Source organism: Cebus imitator, unplaced genomic scaffold (genome assembly GCF_001604975.1).
Source record: "Cebus imitator isolate Cc_AM_T3 unplaced genomic scaffold, Cebus_imitator-1.0 Scaffold477, whole genome shotgun sequence".
Taxonomy (NCBI): Eukaryota; Metazoa; Chordata; class Mammalia; order Primates; family Cebidae; genus Cebus; species Cebus imitator.
Window position 1 is genome coordinate 1,082,703 of NW_016107792.1, and position 20,367 is coordinate 1,103,069.

At 32.8% G+C, this 20,367-nt stretch overlaps 1 protein-coding gene across 1 annotated transcript in view; it reads left to right on the plus strand.

Annotated features, from left to right (window-relative positions):
* Positions 1-20,367, plus strand: part of CUNH12orf40 (chromosome unknown C12orf40 homolog) — an 80,219-nt gene that overhangs the window by 13,814 nt on the left and 46,038 nt on the right. The window contains exons 2-7 of the mRNA XM_017512769.2: positions 3,280-3,319; positions 6,058-6,196; positions 8,597-8,729; positions 9,113-9,161; positions 10,071-10,256; positions 12,500-12,615. Of these exons, the coding sequence (XP_017368258.1) occupies positions 3,280-3,319; positions 6,058-6,196; positions 8,597-8,729; positions 9,113-9,161; positions 10,071-10,256; positions 12,500-12,615 (663 nt within the window). The remainder of the gene's footprint in view (positions 1-3,279; positions 3,320-6,057; positions 6,197-8,596; positions 8,730-9,112; positions 9,162-10,070; positions 10,257-12,499; positions 12,616-20,367) is intronic.

Below are 20,367 nucleotides of genomic sequence, written 5' to 3' on the forward strand. Positions count from 1 at the left end.
GTCTCGATCTCTTGACCTCGTGATCCACCCTCCTTGGCCTCCCAAAGTGCTGGGATTACAGACGTGAGCCACCGCGCCCGGCCAAATTCTTAATTAGTTTTTTTCTTAGGCACATAGTGATGAGTGTTAAGTAGTATGTAGAATTTGGTGATAGCCATGAATGTACTGTCATGGCTGATTTACTATAAGAGTAAATCAGACACATGATGCATACATACATGAAGACTATATGTACTTTGATTTCTTCCTAATTTTACTGAGCTCTATGACATGGAAACTGCTTATACAATAAACATTTATTTTTGTTATCCCCTTTTAATCTGGGTTGTGCAATATTATTGCCAGCTTTGTTATACTTTTTATATGTCTGAACTTTGAAAAGCCACTTTGCTTTCTGTGCATAAGCTTTGCAAGTTTTAAAATGATGGAGATTATAGTAATTTCTCAGGTCCTCCTCAGTCTTAGCAAATGAATCTGTAAAATGTAATTTTAAAATACACAAATAGGATCAAATTAAACTTAAGAGTTTCTGCACAGCAAAAGAAATAATCATCAGAGTGAACTGGCAACCAACAGAATGGGAAAAAATTTTTTCAATTTACCCATCTGACAAAGAGCTGATATCCAGAATCTGCAAAGAACTAAAGCAGATTTACAAGAAGAAAACAAACCCATTCAAAAGTGGGCCAAAGATATGAACAGACACTTTTCAAAAGAAGACATTTATGAGGCCAACAAACATAGGAAAAATTGCTCATCATCACTGATCATTACAGAAATGCAAACCAAACCACGTTGAGACACCATCTCACGCCAGTTAGAATGGTGATCATTAAAAAATCTAGAGACAACAGATGCTGGAGAGGATGTGGAGAAATAGGAACACTTTTATACTGTAGATGGGAGTGTAAGTTAGTTCAACTACTTGACTCAGCAATCCCATTACTGGGTATATACCCAAAGGATTATAAATCATTCTATTATAAGGACACATGCACATGTATGTTCATTGCGGCACTGTTTACAATAGCAAAGACCTGCAACCAACCCAATTGCCCATCAATAATAGACTGGACAAAGAAAATGTGGCACGTATGCACCATGGAATACTATGCAGCCATAAAAAATGATGAGTTCATGTCCTTTGTAGGGACATGGATCAATCTGGAAACCATCATTTTCAGCAAACTGACACAAGAACGGAAAACCAGACACCACATGTTTTCACTCATAGGCAGGTGTTGAACAATAAGAACACATGGGCACAGGGACGGGAACATCACACACTGGGGTCTGTTGGTGGGTGGGGAGTTAGGGGAGGGACAGTGGTGGGTGGTGAGGTTGGGAGGGATAACATTGAGAGAAATGCCTGTTGTAGGTGACGGGTGATGGAGACAGCAAACCACCATGGCATGTGTGTATGTATGTAACAATCCTACAAGATGTGCACATGTACCCCAGAACTTAGCCTATAATTAAAAAAAATTCAACCTCTCTTCATATTAAAAATCCTCAACAAACTAGGCATTGAAGCAACTTTCTTCAAAATATTAAGAGCCTTCTTTGACAAATCATTTAATTTTGATGAAGTTCAATTTATGTTCAGTTTATTTTTGCTGTGGGATAGAAAATCATGCACCTTTAGGGTAAAACTGGGTAGAATAGAAAAATATTAAAAATTTACTTCTTTCGCTATTTTAAATGAATTTTACCTGTTCAAATTGCTCAATTAAAATTACTGGCTTTGTTGGGAAAATAGACACATTCAATAAGTAGCAAAGTCTGGTGTGTTAAGTGATTGCCATTGGTATAGTTTCTGAAAATCATTGGGAAAAATGAACAACTTTATATTCTCAGTTGACATACTTGAAAGGCAATATAAGGCATTTTTGGCTAAGAGCTCCAATAGTAGACATCCTGGATTTGAATTCTTCTTCTACCACTTATAAGCAGTGTGACCTTGGGGAACTTACTTAACCTATCTCTGCCTTAGTTACTTCATCAGTAAAGAGGGTACAGAAATAGAACCTACCTTATGGAGTTACCGTGGAATTAAATGAATTTATACATGTAAAGTGTCTGAAGTATGGTGAAAGATATATGGTATTTATTATTAGTGATTCTTATTTTGATATTAGATATTACATAGTTAAGAAACACTCTCATTTTATTTATTCTTACATAAATCTTCAGTTTGAGATCACAGTGTTATGCATGTCTAAAAGTTATGTAGATCTGCTAATATTGTCATGAATATTTTTTTAGTGTTCCACTGTTATAGTGCAAAGATTTTATAACCATTAAATACTGCACTATCATTGGTATTCAGTGCTTTATTTGGCCTAAGGATTATAGACATGAAGCACATCCAGAATGACCAGGTTTTTTTTAAAAGAAGATGCTATTGTCTGAATTTTTGTGTTTCCCCCGACTTCCTATGTTAAAATCATAACTCCCAAGGTGATGGTATTAGGAGGTGGCGGCTCTGGAAGGTGATTGGGTCTCAAGGGTCATGTCTTTGTGATTCAGATTGATACCCTCGTGAAAGAGGCTACATAGAGCTAGCTCACCCCTTTTACCACCTGAGGGTACAGCAAGAAAGTGTCATCTGTAAACAAGAAAGTGGGCCCTCACCAGACATTGAATCTGCTGGTGCCTTTATCTTGGACTTCCCAGCCTCTAGAACTGTGAGGAATAAATTTCTCTTGTTGGTAGGCTACCTGACTTTATGGTATTTTGTTATAGCAGCCTGAACAGACTAAGACATAGATAGGAGATTTCAAGTACATGTAGCCGATATATTAATGTAACTGATGTTGCTCTAGCAATAAACTTCAGATTTCCTTAGATCCCAAGTAGATTTCAACTTCCTCTCTATTCTCTGCTGATTTCAGTAGAATGTTAAATATAAAGAAAAAGAAGAATATTGACCAAGAATATTGCTATCAGATAAGAATATTTCAGGGATCTATTCTTTCCAATACATTATTTATTTATTTTTGCTTAGCTTGGCATTATAATTCAGATTTATTTTATACTTAATTATTCATCATAGGTATGCAGTATTTTTTATTAGATCTTGGATTTCATATCTAAGAAAATTTTGTGAAAGATCATACTATAAATACTTTAAGAATATTTTTATAGTTACTTTTAAAAATATTCAATGATACTACACTTTTAGATTTTAACTTTAGATCTTTAATTCAGGTAAAGTGGCAATTGTCTTAAAGGTCATTTCTTTAATCATTATATATTTTATTCTGCTTCCCTTTTCAGGTCCAGGGTTCTGATCAAGCAGGAAAGGAGAAAGCAAAAGGTAAAGAAAAAATGTTTTTATTTTTATTAGCCTTATGAGAACAATAACCTAAAGTGTTTTTCCACCACTAATACATTCACCTCACTGAAACTGGAGGCCATTTTCCTTTCGTCTTCTACATTCTTGTTGATAGCTTGATTAGCACTCATTTTGCTCAGAGACTTGAAGATCATTGTTGATTCCTGCTGTCCTTCTAGTTCCAAAATGTATTCCAAATCTGACTGTTTCTCACTACCTGAGTATTGGTTTTCTAATTTAAATAACCATTTATTACCTAGAGTACAGCAATGGTATCATAACCTGTATACTACTTCCATTTATTTTGTCTTTATTTTTTATTACTTATTGCATTCCATAGTAAGGTTGAGTATGGATATACCTTACAGCTGAGCAAAGAAACTCTTTTATATGTGCACTTTGGGATACATACAAGATTTGTTTGGGTCATTGTTGTGCTGAAATAGCGAACGGCGTGGGTGGGGGGGAGAAAGAAGGAGAAAGAAGCAAGGGAGGGAAGGTGGGGAGAGAACCACTCCAACATCCATTAGCAATACAATTGTAGAATGGTTAAACAAATCATGGCATATCCAAGTAATAGTACAGCAGTGAAAATACATCAGCTTAATGCAGATGAATCTCAAATACATAATGTTGAGCAAAAGAAGACACTCACAGAATATAAACAGTAAGATTCCTTTTACCAAAAGTTCTAAAACAGAAAAAACCAGTAATGTTAATGTGATCAAAGGTAGTAAAATTTAAAGAAAAACAAGGGAGTGATATGAAAGCAGGAGGACAGGATAGTGGCCATCTCTGGATCCTTTTCCTTCCCAGCTATCTTCTTTTATATTGCATCCCATTCATTTCTCAGTCATCTTGCTAAGGTCAACAATGAACTTTATGTTGTTCAATTGAGTGGATATTTTTCAGTCCAGCTTATTTTATTATGTCATCATCTTCTACACAGTTTGCATTCCTTTCGTCTTGAAACAGATTCTTTCCGTTCTTTCTTTGGTACATTCTCCAGATTTTATTTCTGTCTCTCTGGTTGTTCCTATTTAATGACTGTTTTCAAGTTAAAATTTGATTAGTTTCTGAAAGTTTTCTAGTTCTTTTCAAATTGTTTTCTAGTTGTTTTTACCAAGGGAGACTTGACCAAAAAAAAATTGAGCTCAGTCTTGTCAAGTAAATCAGTTAGTGGCATACTTCCTTCTTGGAACAGAGATTAGAGGCTATTATTATGGCTATAGAATATGGGACAAATTTCTTTAACATGTTTCCTGGAATAAAGGCTTAGTCCCTTTGACAATCTTTGTATTGTTCTTCCCTATTCCTGGAACCTTATACTCACACCCTCTTTGGCTAACTCTGAATCTACATCTATCTTAGAACTCATTGCCTAAGAAATCTTCCACGTCCTTCTCCCCTCCCGCTATCCACCCTGCCCCCCAAACAATAATTTACATACCTTTCCTAGGATTTGATACCATCCCCAGTCACACTCAGTTGTATTTATTTGTGTCATTATCTCCCTCACTATGGTCTTATCCATCACAAAGTACAGTGCCTTTGTACTTTGTACAGAGCAACTAACATCTTCTTAATTCCAGGACACAATTATAAGATCTAGCATTGACTGAATTATTGTTTCAAGGGGGAAAATATTTACATCCTGAAGATCCTATTATTTCATTGCTGAAACATAGTGTGATCTTTAAAAATATTTTTAGTCTAATTTGGGGTTCCAGATCACTCAAATGAAATATGAACGAATACCTTTTATCTATGTTATTTTGTAAAATAAGACATTTACTTTTTTGTGTGATGATTGACAAGTCTCTTATAGTTCTTTCAAGATTTTTATAAACTTAAAAGCTATAATTAACAATATTCTAAGATGTTAATGTGAAAGAGTCTCAACTCTTCAAAAATAAATAGAATATGTAACCTTTGAAATATGACCTCTTGCACTAAATGTGTTGCCATCTTGGCCTTTTCTCATTTCTGACAATTTCATATTTATAATTATATTTATATAATTATTTTATGAGTTATTTAATGGAAGAGATGTTTTCACAATTTCTTAATATCTAGCAATAGTTTGATATATAAATATTAGTTAATTGTTAAATGAATCAATGTTATCTGAAAGAAAAAAAATGGCAGTAAGAAAGAATAATAATTCAAACAAAGAAAATGAAAACTGGATAAAGTGATAATTCTGTGCAAGCCTGGCTAAAAAGCAAACATCTAGGAGTCATGGAGGGATAACAAAGTAAATGAAATTGACTTTGGTTGCAGATTAATTTGCACATAGCTTTTTTTCTTCATTTCTGTTGACTTTTAATGGCACTCAACTGCATATTTTTAAGGTTTTCTGTATCTGCAGAGTAGCATACTTCGTAAACAAGTTTTTAGCCTGTCAGAATTGTTGTTCTGTTACTAGATTTTTTAATCTTTCTATATACAGATAATTTCTAATCTTTTGATTTCAGAGAATAGCTTCATAGCATTCTGTTTTAAAGGTTATGCTTAAGGAAGATCATAAAAGGCTGTGAAATTTAGTCTTTAGACAAACTGCAAATTATGATTAATTATAATTTATAAACATACAAAGATGATGTCACAAAATGTAAAAATAATAAGTCCATGACTTAACATGATTGCTTTTTTATTATTTGTAAATCTGTCTAACAACACATGGTCGCTGCATTATTTTTAATTTTTAATTATTTTAGGAATATTTTGAAAAACATAGGTTAAAATCAAAAATGAAATCACTGGGAGTTTTATCTCCTGTCAAAAATTCTGCTGTCAGCTTAGACATTCTTAACCTCTACATGGTAAATCAGATATCTTGCAAGAAGAAAATTCCTGGTAAGTCATTCTAATTGCGTTCTGTTTTGAACTTGATGTGATCATAATAATGTTTAGCCTTCTAATTAGTTTATAATTTTTGAGGTCAAAGTATGTGGAAAGTTAATTTTAAAATTTGGTTACTCTCTTAAATTATATGCTTAGTTAATATCTGCTTAAAATGTTTTGTTGCCTAATCTATTTATTTTTATTTTCATGTTTTTGTATATGCTATATAAAATTAATTTATTAAGTGTCATTCAATTTACTATAGTATAGTTGTTACATTATTCTGTACAGGCAGGTAGTTGCCAAAGTCTATCTAGAGAGCAGGGAATAATTATTAATACATGTCAACAAATTAACTATTCTTTACTGTTTAGAGGACAGGTATTAAAGGAAGAGCTGGAAAGATTTTTGCCTCAATGACTAGTGTCCTATGTCATAACTTGAATTATTTCTTACACATTCCTGGGATGTTAATCATAGCAGTCTAATACTGCAAAATAAAGTCCATTTTGTCTTACATTTTGATTCTTTAAGTAAATAAAAAGTTTAATTAGAGTATATTTTTACTCTCTCAGAGGAACTTGTGTCTGATATTTAATTTTTAAAACCAGTGCTAAAATGAGAGTATAAAAATAAGACAATTTATCATGAAGGTATAGAAATTGATCAGATATTTCCTATTAATAGTCCTCATTTCCTTTCTTCATTTTTTTCTCCCTCCATGGATAACAGGTTACACAAGTAAATTTAGTTATACTTTAGAAAGAATAAATACATTGTTCATGGACTTGGGGAATAAAACTTTTTGTTCTAAATCTTTTTGATGTATTTATCTTTATTTCCAGTTGTAGGAGAATAAAAAAAACATTTCCTCATCAATTGCTAGGTTTATGGCTAAAGTCTCAATAACAAAAGACAGATTAACAAGAGAAAAATCATACAGATTTATTTAGGAAGTTTTATGTGACACAAGAGCCTTGATAAGAAAGCTAAGATCTTAATATTGGAAGAAATGGCTAAACTTGTGTATTTTTCATGCCAGGTTTAATGAAAAGTGGACAGTCCTCAAGAAGTATGATTGGATTTTTATAAGAATGATCAAATAGTAATAACCTGAGGGGATCTTAGCAAGGCCTTTTTGTTCAGATTCTTCTTTGTGACTCTGTTTTCAGAGACAGGGATCTTATTTTCCTCCTAGTATAACCAGGGCACCTCTCAAATGAGGGTTTTCTGGCCTGCTTCAGGGAAAATCTGAGAGTAACCTTCCTACTTGTGCTGTTCTCTTAAATGGCAAGATGCCTTATTTGGAGATAATGTCCTGAACCCCTGCACTTTCTTTTCATTTATTTCTTCAGCATATTTTTATTGGCTACCTATGATAAGTACTCTATTGGGTACTGAGGATAAAGCAGAAAACAAGCTTTATTAGTCAGGACTCATGGCTGCAAATGACAGAAATTCAAAACATATCTTTTTACTCCTTTAACAAGAAGAGTGATGGTGTGATGGGCCTCAGAGACAACTTGAAACAGGGACTTAAATACTAACAAGATTCTTTTTTACTTCAGTTATTAACTTTTTTCTCTCAGACTGTCTTCATCATTGAGGCTCAAAACATGGCCTTAAGAAACGAATATTACTCATCTCCTCTAGTTTTGCCACCAGAGAAAGACTGCGAATTGTTTCTCTGGTCCCACATTTTAAAATTCCACTGGAAGAATATTGCCTTGTGCTACTGGTACCAATCTCACAGTGAAACAATTTCACTTATAACTAGCAGAATGGGATACTATTATTGCTTCATCTTCAGTTGGATGGCTACTGCCAAATCATTTATTTTATCCAGAGAGGCAGAGTTTTATTTTGTTTTGTTTTTAAAGACAGGGTGTCACTGTGTTGCCCAAGCTGGTCTTGAACCCTTGGCCTCAAGCAATCCTCCAACTACAGCTTCCTTATTAACTGGGATTATAGGCATGAGCCACTGTGCCTGGCTTAGGGCAGAAATTTTATAAGAAGAAATAAAATCTACACCATAACTATGTATATAGTGGCGGTGGATGTATCACAAAAATAGAGTGTGTAAAAGTACTGACTAGAGAAAGACAAAATATATAATGCTATGGGAATATATAACATAGTGTCTAATATAGTCTGAAGGTCAGAGAAGTCTTGGTGGAAGAAAAAGTGGAACTAAATTAATAGGGCGCCTATAATGAGGAGTACATAAGATGATGAAAAATATTTTAAAATCTCTGTGATAGATGTTTATATTGTAATGACTTATTTTAGCACTGGTAGAATATAAATGTTTTAGTGAAATTTCTTAGGTCTACATTTATTTAGTGAACATGATATATTAAACAATACTTTTATAAGATTTTTTCTCATTTTAAAATTATATCTTTTTTGTAGAAACTGTAAGAAAACCAACCCATGTGAATATGAATAGAGACATAAAAATGCCCCTAAGAAAGCGTGATTTAGAACTTCCAATGTCACCTCACTGTGTACCTTCTAAACTCTGCCTTGATGATACAGAAAACAAGTAGGTTTTAGCTAGGATTTATATTATTAGGTGTTTAAACTGGTTATCATCAACACTTTTATTCTTTGGAATATGTGTAAAGTACTTACTTCCTACCTCCATCTTTTGTTTCGTTGGCTGTTGACAGTATTATACAACTATTGAGACCTTCATCAAATGATCCAGATTTTGTACACAGGGTTTGACTTTCCTTATCATAAAAATGTTTATCTATCTCTAGTATTAATATAGGTTTTATAAAACTTAGTAATATTATGACCCTGTAATGATTTACTTAGATTTTTATATGTTTTGTCTAGGACAGTATGAATTTTAAATATATAAAGAGATGGTCAATTTTATTTCCATTTATATTTTTAACTTTAAATTTTTCTTTTCATTAGTGTAAACTATCAAAGACTAAGTAGCAAGGAAGATCTTGGCCCAGTTCAGGTGAGATTAAAAAAAAAAATCTGTAAGCTATTTCAGCAATTATGACATGCCACCTAATGATCTAAGCATCTGAATACTGGAGAAAATTATTTTTGAGAAAATTTTGAGTCTTTAATTCTTTTAAAAGCTTTCTGGTGTAGGAAAGCTATGCCTTAAGAATATTTTAATTGATTGCTTATGAGAATCCCTTTGGACTGCTGGTAATGTGACTAGACGTATGTTTGCATAACATTTGATTCTGCTTGTTACTGATGAGCTGCCAAGGATAATTCACTTAGGAATTCTTACTTTGGGCTTATGTGATTATTGAGCAATTCATGTGTTCAAACATAGTAACCAGATTACTTTATATCAAATTGTGATGTCCAACTCTTGCTTGGATCCCAAGATTATTTCTCTTTCCAAGTATAGCAAATACTTTTCTTAGCAAATAAAATTTTAATTAGAAAATGCATAGATTATAATTAAAGCTTGAGACTTTAACGTCTAATGTCTAACAGCTCATATTGTTAGCTGTCATTTTTTTTCCGTTTGAATTGCCAGAGTTAAACTAGATCAGAAAGATAATGGCAATGATACTAAAATCTCTTAGAAATCTTGTCACCTGGATTGTGGATTAATGAAACTCCAAGTTCCTGTCTTTAGAAGGTAGCCTACAGGAATGGAGCTTGAGGATGGAGAGGAGCAGGAGCAGGGAAGGCAGAGGGAAAGGTGCTCTTGAGTATAGCCTTCACTGATAACCACTCTAGTCCTAGTAAGTTCTGTCAATTACTGATGGGTTGCCTTGCTTTAGGACTTTTTCTTTTGCAACCACTGCCCTTTTCACTAAATTTTACTATTTTTACTATTTTCTTTTTCTCTAGTTTATGTATTTTGGTTATGTAAATGATTTTATCTTCTTTCCTATAGTCACAAAGCATGGACTCATATGGTATGCTTGACCCTCAGTTGAGCAAAATAGAGAACTACAGTTTCACTCCACCATCTTTTTCATCAGAGTTACCTTCTAACAGACATATTTCAAAACTAAATTTCACACCCAGAATAGCACCTACTCCTCAGAAACTTGCATATGAAAAAAAGCAGAATGACCAGGTACTTTTGAATCATTAGTTCTTAGCATTTTATATCATTGTATTTTCATGAAACCTTTTTCTCTTTTTATAAATTTTAAATATTTAGATTTTGAATTGCTATAGATATAAACAAATTAGAAGGTAAATTAAAGATAATTCCTTTTAGGACAAAGACTTAGTTCTCTGCACTGTAGAAGATTGTGAATCTCAAAACTGGAGTATTTTTTTTTTTAATCTTGGAATTTATCATTCTCTTGGAAAATTGATAGTAAAATTGAAAGTAGCTCAGTGTGTTATAGAGTAGCTGATGTTTGTAATCACTGTAATTGATTAGTTGGTGATATCATAATGACCCAATATAGGAGATATGGAAAGTATCCTGTGAATAGCAATATACAGTTTCAGAGATGTCATAGTAGTCCCTTAAAGTGTGAATTGTGATGGCTTGAGCTTGATTCTTTTTATGATTTGAAAGATGACGAGTTTTTATGTGAAGTTTTTCAATTAACCCTATTCAAATATATTTATATAGAGATATATAGTGCTAAAATATTCAATCATTGTGTTCTCTAAAGTTAAAAATATGAAATAGATATTAAGACTCTAAAATACATCTCTCATAAAGCATACTGGGAAATAATCTAAAATTAAATATTACTATACTAATGTCTAAGGGTAATGAGGAAAATGGTTATGTAAACACTATGTCTTTTTAAAAGGAATACTTAGTTTTGAATTTCTCCCATTTTTAGCATGCAGTGGTTTTATACCATATTTATATATGTATTATCTATAAATCAATTTATAATTAATTTATAGTTTTAAATTGTATAAATTATAGCTATGTATTATAGTATATCAGTTATGTATATGCTGTATGATATAGCTATATGTTAATTCCATTTTATTAAAGTCTTTATTAAAGACTTCCCAGATAAGAGAAAATGAAGTATTATATTCCAGTGACCCATGCTAGCCTTATTATAAAGGCCCAATAATTTTCAAATGATGTAATGAAAGACATTAAATTACCCATTCAGTTTGTATTTCATAAGACAAAAACCTACATTCTAGTTCAGCTTATAACTTGTCCTTGCTCTGTTACATAGTTTAAGTATAGAGGCTAAAAACCTATTTAATTCCTACTTAATTTTCTTGCCTTTACATATTATATACTGCAGGTTAATGATGAACTCCAGAGAGGTAAATAACATGCTTAATATGGTAAAAGACTGAAAAGAGAAATGTCCCTTTTCAATCATAGTGTCACGTCATGAAATACTAGGGAAGTGTTCAATAATGTACTTGGAGGAATTTTGAAAAAAGTGAGAATAATTAAAATAAAATTATAAAATACAAAAGAAAATGGGTTGAAAAACAAGTTAGAAGAAAAAGTGGCTTGGAGTTTCCTGATCCTTGGTTAAGTAGTATTTATCAAATATGTAATACTATATTCTCTTCTCTTTTTTTGTTTTAAGGAATAGCGTTTTGCACCTCTGCCACTCCCTCTCAGATATATTATTTAGCTGAGTCGTTAGTATCAGCTCTCTCTGACTTTGGTCTGTTTTTTTTTTCCCCAAAGACTTTCAGTATCTCTTTCTGAGTCTCCCCCCAACCCCGGCCTTTTTTTTCCCGACAATGCTGTCATTGGTGGGTTTGGACTTCTCATTTCTATGTTTCATGAGTTATAAATCAAATATATGACATATATAAATTATTGTTGAATAGATTAGTATTTGGCCAATATAATAAGTTACATTTATAGGGTACTTTCCACATTAACAAATTGATTATCTTATTTGCTTTTAATAAGTTGTTACATACTATCCCCCTTTTGAACTGAATAATACTGATACTCAGAAAAATAAAAGTAGCAGTCTAAAGTTACTCAGTAAATGGAATAATTGAGATAAGTACAGCTGTTTTCTTGGGACAAATTATTGTTTTCTGTCAGAGAAATTTAACTTACAGTTATTCAAGATCCTGGTGCCCTGGGTTTTTAAAAATTTTTTTTTTTTTTAACTTGGAGCAAATGATTAGCTTACCATAATATCAACTCTGTTATTTTAAAAATTATTCAAATACTGGCATTTTTTTGGGGGGGGTTAGGAAAGTGTTTATTTTGTTTTCAATAAGTAAAATTACTTTCTTTTAGATTATTTTTACAATTTTAAAACATAAATGTTAATTCGTTTGCATGACATTTTATGGTATGTATGTACATTTACTATTTTAGCAATTTCTTCAATTTTTTTTTTTCAGCTCAGTAATGTTAACTGTTCTGATTCCTTGCTTTCCAAATTAAATAAAAGTCAAGATGTTCTCAGTCCCTCACATAAAACTACACAATTTGGGACATTATTTGAAAGATTAAACAGGTAAGCAAAGATGCTGAAGGAAATAAGCTTCAGGATTCTGTACTTTCATTTAGAAATTTGATTTTAATGGACACAAATGTTTTTAGTTAAAAATATAAACAGTCCTAAGTAATACTTCTAGAAAAAAAAATCACAAAGTAAAATTTATCATTTAATTAAAATAGGTAAGTAATTATTTTCTAACATGAACATCTGCATTTCATTTATTTAAGTGTTGTTGTTGTTATTGTTTGACACAAAGTCTCACTCTTTCACCCAGGCTGGAGTGCAGTGGCACAATTAGTTCACTGCAACCTCCACCTCCCGAGTTCAAGTGATTCTTGTGCCTCAGCACTTGAGTAGCTAGGATTACAGGCATGTGCCGCCGCAGCTGGCTGGCTAATTTTTGTATTTTTAGTAGAGAAGGGGTTTTGCCATGTTGGGCAGACTGGTCTCAATTCCTTGGTCTCACGTGATTCGCCCACCTTGACCTCCCAAAGTCATTTATTAGTTTTAAAATTATTTTGGACAAAGGTATTTTGCACATTTTGTAATCTCCATGAATTGCTGTTTTATTTTTCTGCAAAAATGGTGATTTCTTTTTCACATTTTTGGTAGTTGAACAGAATCCCACTTTCATTTTCTAAATGTTTGTATATACAGTACAATAATGCCACCTTATCCACAGGAGATATATTCCAATACCCCCAGTAGAATCCTGAAATTGCAAACAATGCCAAACCGTATATATACTATTTTTTATTTTTTTTTATGCATACATACCTATGGTAAAGCTTAATTTATGTTAGGGACAGTAATAGATTAACAACAATAACTAGTAATAGAATACAACAATTATAACAATATACTGTTAAAAGTTATAAGAATGTGGTCTCTTCTCTTGGTCTCAAAGTATCTTACTATGTATACTGTACCTACCTATTTTTGGACTGTGGTTGACTATAGAAAGCAGAAGCTACAGAAAGTGAAACTGTCATTAATGGGGAATTCTGTGAATCCTAGACTGTTGTTTTAAAATCTATTAAGCTAAAACCAGTTTGACCCACTCCTGGTGAAGTGATGAGAAACCTTGACTCTGTCATCCTTTCCTAGTTTCCTTATTTTAGTAAATGTCACCACTTTTCACTCAGTTGCTAAAGCCAAAATAAAAGTTATCCTTATTCCTTCCTTTCCTTCAACTCTAAATATCCATTTCACCATAGAAGTGTTTGTCATTTCTGTATTTTAATAAACTTTAAAATGATCTACTTTTCTGTGTCTCTGGGTTCCATCCCAGTCTATGCCATCGTTTTTTTTACCTGGAGAGTTGTAATACCATGTAACAGTTCTTTTTGTTTTTTTGTTCTGAGATACATTTTTGAAAAAGTTTTATGAATGTATAATTGATATAAACTAAACTAATTAACTGTGATAGTGAACATATGCACTTTCGTAAGTTTTGACACTGTCAAAGATAATGACACATGAAGACATTTATTATCCCCAGTAATTTATTTGGGTACCTTAATCCCTTTTCCCTGTTGCTTCACATCCCTTACACCTATCCACAAGCAATCACTGATCTGCTTTGTGTTGCTGTAGATTAGTCTGTGTTTTCTATAGTTTTAAATAAGGCATCGTATACCATGTTCTTTTTTGTTGTTAGACCTCTTTTCACTCAGCATAATTATTCTGAAATTTATCTGTGTTGTTTGTTGTGTGTATCTATAGTTCATTCCTTTTTATTGCAGAGTAATATTTCATTGTATGGACATAGCACAACATACTCATTTAGCTGTTCATGGGCATTTGGTGTTTCCCCCGGTTTTTGGCTATTCCAGATATACTTGCTGTGACAGTTCATGTATAAGTCTTTGTTTTGACATATACTTCATTTCTCCTGGGTGCAAGTAGAATGACTGGATAATGTGGTAGGTATATGCTTAAGCTTTTAAAAAACTACCAAACTATTTTCCAGTGGTATTTGTATCATTTTTACATTCCCATTAACAATGTATGTGCATTGCAACACATCCTTGTCAACACATGGTACAGTCAGTCTTTTAAAATTTAACCCATCCTAGTCAGTGTAGAGTAGTATCTCATGTTTTTGGTTTGCATTTCCCTAATGACTGATGATTTTGGCATTTTTTCATGTGCATATTATCCATTTGTGACTCTTTGGTGAAGTGTTTACCCTTTTTATTACTGGTACCTTTTGAAGTGCAAAAGGTTTAATTTGATGATGTCTGACTTACTAGTTTTTTCATGCATTAATTGTGCGTATGGTGTCAAAACCAACAAATCTTTGCCTAACCTAAGGTCATGAAGGTTTTCTTCTGTTTTATAATTTGAGATGTGACATGTAGGTCTGTGATTCATTTTGAGTTAGTTTTTATGTGTTGGGTATGGTAAGAATCTGAATCCATTATTTACATTTGTGGAAAGGAATATTTTTTCCTTGCTTAATTACTTTGGCACCTTTGTCAGAAATCAATTGACTGTAAATATACAGATTTTTTTTTTCTGGAATCTCAATTCTGTTTTGTTGATTATGTTAGTACCACACTGTTTTGGTTACTGCAGCCTTATTGTTAGTTTTGAAATCAAGAAGTATATTAGTCCAACAATTTTTCCTTTTTCAAAAATGTTTGACTTTCTTAATCCTTTGCATTTCCATATAAATTTTAATTTCTGCTTGTCAGTTTCTGCACCAAAACCAAAAACCAGAAACCAAGCCTATTTGGATATTAAGAGATTATTTTGAATTTACATATTAATTTTGGTAGAATTGCCATCTTAACAATAGTGACTTTGCCAGTCCACAAGCATAAAATGTTTTTCCTCTTTCATTTTCTTTAATTTCTTCAATAATGTATTATGGTTTTCAGGATATAAGCTTTGTTTCTCTATTCCTAGTATTTTTTTTTTTATGGTATTGTAAATGGAATTACTTTCCTAATTTCATGTTTGGATTGTTCATTGCTAGTGTATAGAAATACAATTAATTTTTGTATATGAATCTTGTATCTTTTGACCTTGGCACATTTATTATCTTGTAATAGTTGAGTAGGGTTTTTGTTTTTTATCATGGTGGAATATATTATCCATAAATAAAGATATTTTTACCTCTCTTTTCAATCTGAATTTTTTTTTTTTTTTTTTTTTTTTTTTTTTTTTTTTTTTTTTTTTTTGGCATTTTGAACATGGTCTTAGCCAAAAGGCCAGGGAGCAATTTTAAAGCAATTTTTACTTCTCTTTCTTGCTTACCTTCACTAATTAGAGCCTCCAGTACAACGCTGAATAACAGTGGCAAGAGCAGATGTGCTTATTCTGTTTTAGGGAAAAAGCATTCAGTCTTTCACCAGTAGTTATGATGTGGTCTATAGGTGTTTCTGTAAGTGTCCTTTATCAGGTTGTGAAAGTTATTGTTTCTAGAGCATTGAGAGTTTTTATCATGAATTTTGTCAAGTGCTCCTTCCATATCTCTTGAAATTATCATGTTCGTTTTTTTCCACCTGTTAATATATAACAATTTATTTTCAGGTGTCTAAGCATCTTGTATTGACAGGATTAAAAACTGCTTGGTGAATACCCTCTCCATAAGTTGTTGGATTTTGTTTACTAATATTTTATTGTTAGTTATTGTGTCTATACTTATGAAGAATATTTGTCTGAATTTTTCATTTCTTTGTAATTATCTGGCTTTGGTATCAGGACAATACTGGCCTCATGAAATAAGTTGAAAGTTTTTCCTCCTGCTTTATCTAAGAATTTGTGGGGGGTTGGTATTACTTCTTTTCTAGGTATTTCTTTGAATTCACCAGTGAAGCCATCTGCACATGGACTTTTCTTAGTGAGAACACTTAATTACCAGTTCATTTTCTTTACTTGTTATGGTCTGATCAGATTTTCTAGTTTGCTCTTGAGTCTATTGTGGTAATTTGTGTTTTTCTAGGAATCTGTCCATTTCATCTCAGTGGCATGTTTTGTTAGCATTAAGTTGTTTATAGTGTACACCCTTAAAATCCTTTTAGTTTCCGTAAGGTTGGTGGTGATGTCCCTTCTTTAATTCTAGATATGCGTCCTTTCTCTCTTTTTTTATGTTGAGTGTAGCAAAAGATTTTTCAATTTTAGTGGTCTTTTTAAAGAACTGAGTTTTGTTTTAATCAATTTTCTTGATTATTTTTCTGTTTTCCATTTTTTAAGTTTACACCAATGTTTATAATTTTCTTTTTCTGCTTGCCTTGGATTTAGGTTACCTTTCTTGTTCTAGTTGCTTAAGGTGCTAGCTTAACCTATTCATTTTATATCTTTCTCTCTCAGTGCTGTTTATATGTCAACTAATGATTGGTCAGAAGTTGTGTTTAAACAGCTAGACCTAATAAAGCTTCCTCTAGTATGCAAGACCTCACATTCAGCCAAGGAAGAATATATACCTGAGGCTCTCTTTGGTCTCTCCTAAGTGTACACACAGCCTTATACATGTATGCATCCTCCTAGATTATGACTATTTGTTTTCTGTATTTCTCTATGAAATTTCTTTATGGTTTTTGCTTGCTCTCGAATATTTCAGCCTCAGGGAGCTGCAGCGTTGGACTTCCCTGATGGTTTGCCACTGAAAGTATGGTTGTTTTTGATGCCCTTCCATTATGGGGCTGTCCGATCTGTAACACTCATGGATCTCGGGGTGGAGTGACGATACAGCTCCAGGTTAAAACTCTATGGACACCTCCTATTTCTACCAAGGCTCAGTACTTTTCTTAAAGTACTGCTTCTCAGTTTATTGTGTGCCTTTGGCTACTTCACACATTCTGAAATGGTAGATTTTGCACATTTTTTCTGGTTCTAACATTGCATTTAGGGGAGAGTCTTTGCCAAATTGCTTACTCTACCACCTCAGGGGGTCCGGCCCCAGATCGTTTTTTTGTTTTTTTTTTTTTTTTTTTCTTTTAATATTAAACCAACCTTGTATTCCTGGGATAAATGTCACCCATCACAGTATGTTATTCTTGTTATGTATTCTTGGATTTGATTTGGTAAAATTTTGTTAGGAAATTTTGCATTAGTCTTCATGAGGAATGTTATTTTGCAGGTTTCTTTTCTTACACTATCTTGGTCTGATTTTGATCAGCATAATGCCAATGTCATAGAATGAGCTGGGATGTATTCCATCCTTCTTAATTTTCTAAAAAAGGTTGTATAGAAAGCATATATAGTCATGTGCTGCATAACAATGTTTAGGTCAACAATGAATGGCATATGTGATGGTGGTCCCATAAGTTTATAATGGAGCTAAAAATTCCTACCATCTAGTGACATCATAGCTGCTAACATAACAAGTTGTAGGACAACTTGTTACCCATGTGTTTGTGGTGATGGCGGTATTAACAGAGCTGCCAGTCATATAAAAATATAGCATATACAATTATGTATGCTACGTAATTGATAATTATAATAAATGACTTGTTAATGGTTTATGTATTTATTATACTATTCATTGTTATTTTAGAGTGTGCTTCTTCTACTTATTAAAAAAAAAGTTAATTGTAAAACAGCTAGAGGCAGCTGCTTTAGGAGGTATTGCAGAAGAAGGCATTGTTATCACAGGAAATAACAGTACCCTGCGAATCAGTGTCCCTGAAGACCTTCCAGTGGGACAAGATGGGCAAATGAAAGACAGTAATATTGATGATCCTGACTCTGTGTGGACCTAGGCTAATGTATGTTTAAGTCCTAGTTTTTAACAAAAAAGGTTAAAAGTAAGGAAAAAAAAATTTTAATTTAAAAATAGAAAAAAGCTTATAGAGCAAGAAGAAATAAAAATATTTTTGCACAGATGTACAATGTGTTTGTTTTAAGCTAAATTTTTACAATAGAGTCAAAAAGTATAGAAAATTAAAACATAAAGCTACAGTAAGCTAAGGTTAATTTGTTTTTGAGGAAAGAAATTTTTAAAAATTACTAAAGTATAAGCGTAGAGTGTTTATAAAGTCTACAGTAGTGTATGGTAATGTCTGAGGCCTTCATATTCACTCACCACTCACTCACTGACTTACCTAAAACAACTTCTATCCTGCAAGCTCCATTCATTGTGTCTTTTGCAGATGTACCTTTAAAAAAAATTTTATGCTCTATGTTTTTACTATATGTTTTCTATGTTTAGATATAATTGTGTTGCACTTGCCTAAGTATTGTGCTGTAGGCAACTGTGCTGTAGGGAATACTGTACAGGTTTCTAGCCTAGGAGCAGAAGTCCATAATATATAACCTAGGTGTGTAATGGGTGATGACATCTAGGTTTGTGTAAATACACTCTATGATGTTTCCACAATGACATTGCCTAAGGACACATTTTTTAGAATGTATCCTGTTGTTAAGTGATACATGATTGCAATTTCTAACTTAAATCATAAAATTAATTAGTGAAGCCATGTGAGTACTGGTGTTCTTTTTGTAGGAAGGTTTTTTATTATACTTTTAAGTTTTTACTAAACACCGAGCTAGTAAATCAGATAATTTGTTCTTGTGTGAGCTTTGGCAGTTGTGTCTTACAAAGAATGTATTTGTTTTGTCTACCTTGTAGAATTTTTGTCATAAGGTTATTCATAATATTCTCATTGTTTGAAATCTTTACCGTCTGTAGCACTGTGTTCTTTCTCATTACTGAGATTATTTTTCTCTGTTCTCTATTTTCTTCTGACTACTCTGATTACAGCAGTATCAATTTTATTTATGTTCTAACAGAATTATCTTTTAGTTTCACATCTTTTATTTTCTATTTTTAAAAATTGGATTGAATTCTGCTTTTCCATTATTTCCTTTTGTTTGCTTATTTTGCATTTAATTATATCTAGTTTTTTCAAGTTAAGAGGTAAGGTCATTGGTTTGAAACTATTCTTCGTTTCTAATGTAGGCATAAATTTAGGTTCTTTAACCATAATTTGGAGCTATAAATTTTCTACTAAGTGCTGCTTTTAGTGTATCTTACAAATTTTGAAATATTGTTTTTATTTTTATTAAGATCAAAATATGTGTTTGTTTATTTGTTTTTGAGGTGGAGTTTTGCTGTTGTTGCCCAGGCTGGAGTGCAGTGGTGCAATCTTGGCTCACTGCAACCTCTGCCTGCCAGGTTCAAATGATTCTTCTGCCTCAGCCTCCCAAATCGCTGGGAATACAGGTGCCTGCTACCGCACCCAGCTAAATTTTGTATTTTTTTTTTTTAAGGTACAGATGAGGTTTTACCATGTTGGCCAGGATGATCTTGATCTCTTGACCTCGTGATCTGCCCACCTCAGCCTCCCAAAGAGGTGGAATTGCAGGCTTGAGCCACTGCATCTGGCCCCAAAATATGTGTTTTTTTGTTTGTTTGTTTTTTTAGGCAGAATCTCCCTCTGTTGCCCAGACTGGAGTGCAGTGGTGTGATCTTGGCTCACTACAACCTCTGCCTCCTTGGTTCAAGTGATTCTCCTGCCTCAGCCCCCCAAGTAGCTGGGATTACAGGGCCTGTCACCACGCCTGGCTAATTTTAAAAAATATTTTAGTAATGTCAGGGTTTCACTATGTTGGCCAGGCTGGTCTTGAACTTCTGATCTCAAGTGATCCACCCACCTCGGCCTCCCAAAGTGCTGGGATTATAGACTTGAGCCACCATGCCCAGCCTAGACCAAAATAAGTTCTAATTTTTCTTTGGATTTCTTTTTCAATCCATGTTGTTTAGAAATTTGGTGTTTGGTTCCCCGAAACTAAGACTTTCCCATTATCTTTCTTCCT